Below are 2,780 nucleotides of genomic sequence, written 5' to 3'. Positions count from 1 at the left end.
CCCTGACCTCCCCAGGTGATCATGGGCCTGCTGAAGTTCTGGCCCAAAACCCACAGTCCGAAGGAGGTGATGTTCCTGAACGAGCTGGAGGAGATCCTGGATGTCATCGAGCCGGCCGAGTTCGTCAAGGTGCAGGAGCCGCTCTTCAGGCAGCTGGCCAAGTGTGTGTCCAGCCCACACTTCCAGGTACCAGAACCAGAACCGGGCCGGCATCGGCAGCAGCTGCTGGTTCTAATGGAGGTTCTGCTGTGGTTCCAGGTGGCAGAGAGAGCGCTGTACTACTGGAACAACGAGTACATCATGAGTCTGATCAGCGACAACGCCGCCAAGATCCTCCCCATCATGTTCCCTGCTCTCTACAAGAACTCCAAGAGCCACTGGAACAAGTACACACACACACACCGACACACACACACCGACACACACACACCGACACACACTCTTCCTCCTCCTCTTCCTCAGGACCATCCACGGTCTGATCTACAACGCTCTGAAGCTTTTCATGGAGATGAACCAGAAGCTGTTTGACGACTGCACTCAGCACTACAAGGCCGAGAAGCAGAAGTAGGTTCTAGGAACCAGAACCTCTGGACCGGACCGGACCAACAGAACTGACCTGTTTCTGCTCCTCATGCAGAGAGAAATACAAGCTGAAGGAGCGGGACGAAGTCTGGATGAAGATCGAGGATCTGGCCCGGCAGAACCCACAGGTAGGGGGCTGAGGATGACGATGAAGATGATGAAAGTCTCTGGGCATCATGTCTCCTTCTGTTTACCTGCAGAGCAATAAGCTCCACCCCCTGCAGCCTGGACTCCACCCACAGGAAGAGGTGAGTGATGCTCTGTGTGTGTGTGTGTGTGTGTGTGTGTGTGTGTGTGTGTGTGTGTTTCTGACTCGTGCTGCGTTCCAGTTCCTGATGTTCAGCGATGGCGGCATGGCCTTCATCTCCATGGAGACAGAGACTCCGACAGCAGAGGACATCCAGCTGCTGAAGAAGACGGTGGAGACGGAGGCGTCCCAGGTAGACACACCTGTTGACCTGAGCTACGCTAGCTAGCGGTGGCTAACCAGTTCTCGGTCTGGCCTGCAGGGGGCGAAGGAGCTGATGCGCAGGAAGTCGGAGCTGCCGCAGGACGTTTACACCATCAGAGCTCTGGAGGCGCATCAGAGGGCCGAGGAGTTCCTCACAGCCAATCAGGAGGCTCTCTGACCCCCATGAGGCCCCGCCCTCTCCGCGGCTCTGCCCCCTGGTGGCCCGAACCAGTAGGACACTAGAAGCTCCGCCCGTCTGTCCATGTGCCGTGTCTCAGCGTTCCACTGTGATTGGACATCACCCCACAAGCCACGCCCACATCTCCCCTGAGGCTGCCGCGGTTCAGACCGCCACCGAGCGCCTGAACGCATCGTCGGAGTCTACAGCAGGAGCCCAGAGGTGCGTCCTGATTGGCTGCTCCAGCCCCACCCCTATTATGGGCTGCCCAGGTGTTGTCATGGAAACTGTGGGGCCTTCAGGCTCCTGTTGTGCTCTACTGCACTTGAATGCAGTGTGGATGAATGTCCCTGTGACCTCTGACCTCACTTAGCCAATCAGGTTTGGATCTGCATAGACGCAGTGAATGTAGGCGTGGCCTCCGCCAGGGCTACCGCCAATCAGGGCTTAGACCCAAACACCAGGAACCAAGCCTGGTTCTGACGGTTCTGATGGTCCAGTCACCACAGGAAGTGATGCGATGGGTGCCAGTTCCTCCAGGCATTTCAGACATGAACTCTGATTGGTCAGAGGAAACAAATCGTTTAATTAACCGGCTCTGAGGTGGGGGAGGGGCTTTGTGATGTCAGGGAGGCCACACCCCCATGGAGGCCACGCCCAGAGTGGCCACGCCCACAGCACATCCGTTTTTTCTTCATCGCTCTTCCAGCTGTTGAGCCGGCACGTCATCATCCCATTGGCTGTGATAAGCTCCGCCCCCACCACCCCCATGTCGTGACACCACCAGGCGGCGCTGTTCCAGATGTTTATTGAGCATCACATGGTGATTTGTACAGATGTTCATGTACAGCAGAAATAAAGCAGATCCCGCCCCCATGTATGACCACTTCCTGTTTCTACACACAACAGGAAACATGAGAGCAATGAGACGGGAAGGAAGCTGGTCCAGACTAAACCAAGAAAGAAGAGTCAGTAAACAGTTATCTGGGTCGGATCGGAACCAAAAGCGGCCGAGGCTGCAGCTGCTGGCGGTGCGTTCAGGGTCCTGTAGGGATGGCGGTGCGTTCAGGGTCCTGTAGGGATGGCGGTGCGTTCAGGGGACGTGGTTCCGGCGCAGCATCCGCAGCCCGGCAGAACTCTGGCGCTCCTGCAGTGTGTTCTGGACCAGATCGCTCCACTGGGCGTCAGAGATCTGCTGCGCCCAGGGCGGCACGCCAAGCGAGGGCAGCGCCACGCCCGCCATCGTCCTCTTCACCAGCTCCACATGGGCTGCAGAGACAGGAAGTGATGTCAGATCACACCGCTTAGGTTAGGGTCAAACAGGAAGTGATGTTCTGCACGACCTTTAACCTGATCTGTTCCTTTAGTGGTTCCTCATCGTAAGCAGGACAGCAGAACCTGGACCGGGCCCTGACCCAGTTCCAGACAGCCTAATCTCTGGTACCTCTAAACAGAATCCTAAATCCGATCCGGTTCCTCTAACCCAGGGGTCCCCAAACTACGCCCCGCGGGCCAGATCCGGCCTGAATCCACATTTGGTCCGGACCCCTGAACAATACCAGAGAGCAT

At 57.1% G+C, this 2,780-nt stretch overlaps 2 protein-coding genes across 4 annotated transcripts in view; one reads left to right on the top strand and one right to left on the bottom strand.

The window, feature by feature from the left end:
* Positions 1–2,087, top strand: part of ppp2r5d (protein phosphatase 2, regulatory subunit B', delta) — a 5,342-nt gene extending 3,255 nt beyond the window's left edge. The window contains exons 7-13 of the mRNA XM_016666578.1: positions 16–186; positions 259–386; positions 463–564; positions 638–710; positions 783–830; positions 912–1,022; positions 1,092–2,087. Of these exons, the coding sequence (XP_016522064.1) occupies positions 16–186; positions 259–386; positions 463–564; positions 638–710; positions 783–830; positions 912–1,022; positions 1,092–1,211 (753 nt within the window). The 3' untranslated portion in view covers positions 1,212–2,087. The remainder of the gene's footprint in view (positions 1–15; positions 187–258; positions 387–462; positions 565–637; positions 711–782; positions 831–911; positions 1,023–1,091) is intronic.
* Positions 2,004–2,780, bottom strand: part of mea1 (male-enhanced antigen 1) — a 5,021-nt gene continuing 4,244 nt past the window's right edge. For all 3 annotated transcript variants that reach the window (XM_016666581.1, XM_007542943.2, XM_016666582.1), the window contains exon 4: positions 2,004–2,480. In XM_016666581.1, the coding sequence (XP_016522067.1) occupies positions 2,305–2,480 (176 nt within the window). In that variant the 3' untranslated portion in view covers positions 2,004–2,304. The remainder of the gene's footprint in view (positions 2,481–2,780) is intronic.

This window comes from Poecilia formosa, unplaced genomic scaffold (assembly GCF_000485575.1).
Source record: "Poecilia formosa unplaced genomic scaffold, Poecilia_formosa-5.1.2 Scaffold745, whole genome shotgun sequence".
In the NCBI taxonomy this organism is placed as follows: domain Eukaryota; kingdom Metazoa; phylum Chordata; class Actinopteri; order Cyprinodontiformes; family Poeciliidae; genus Poecilia; species Poecilia formosa.
Note: the sequence above shows the minus strand (reverse complement) of the source record. Positions and strands in the feature narration are given on the sequence as shown.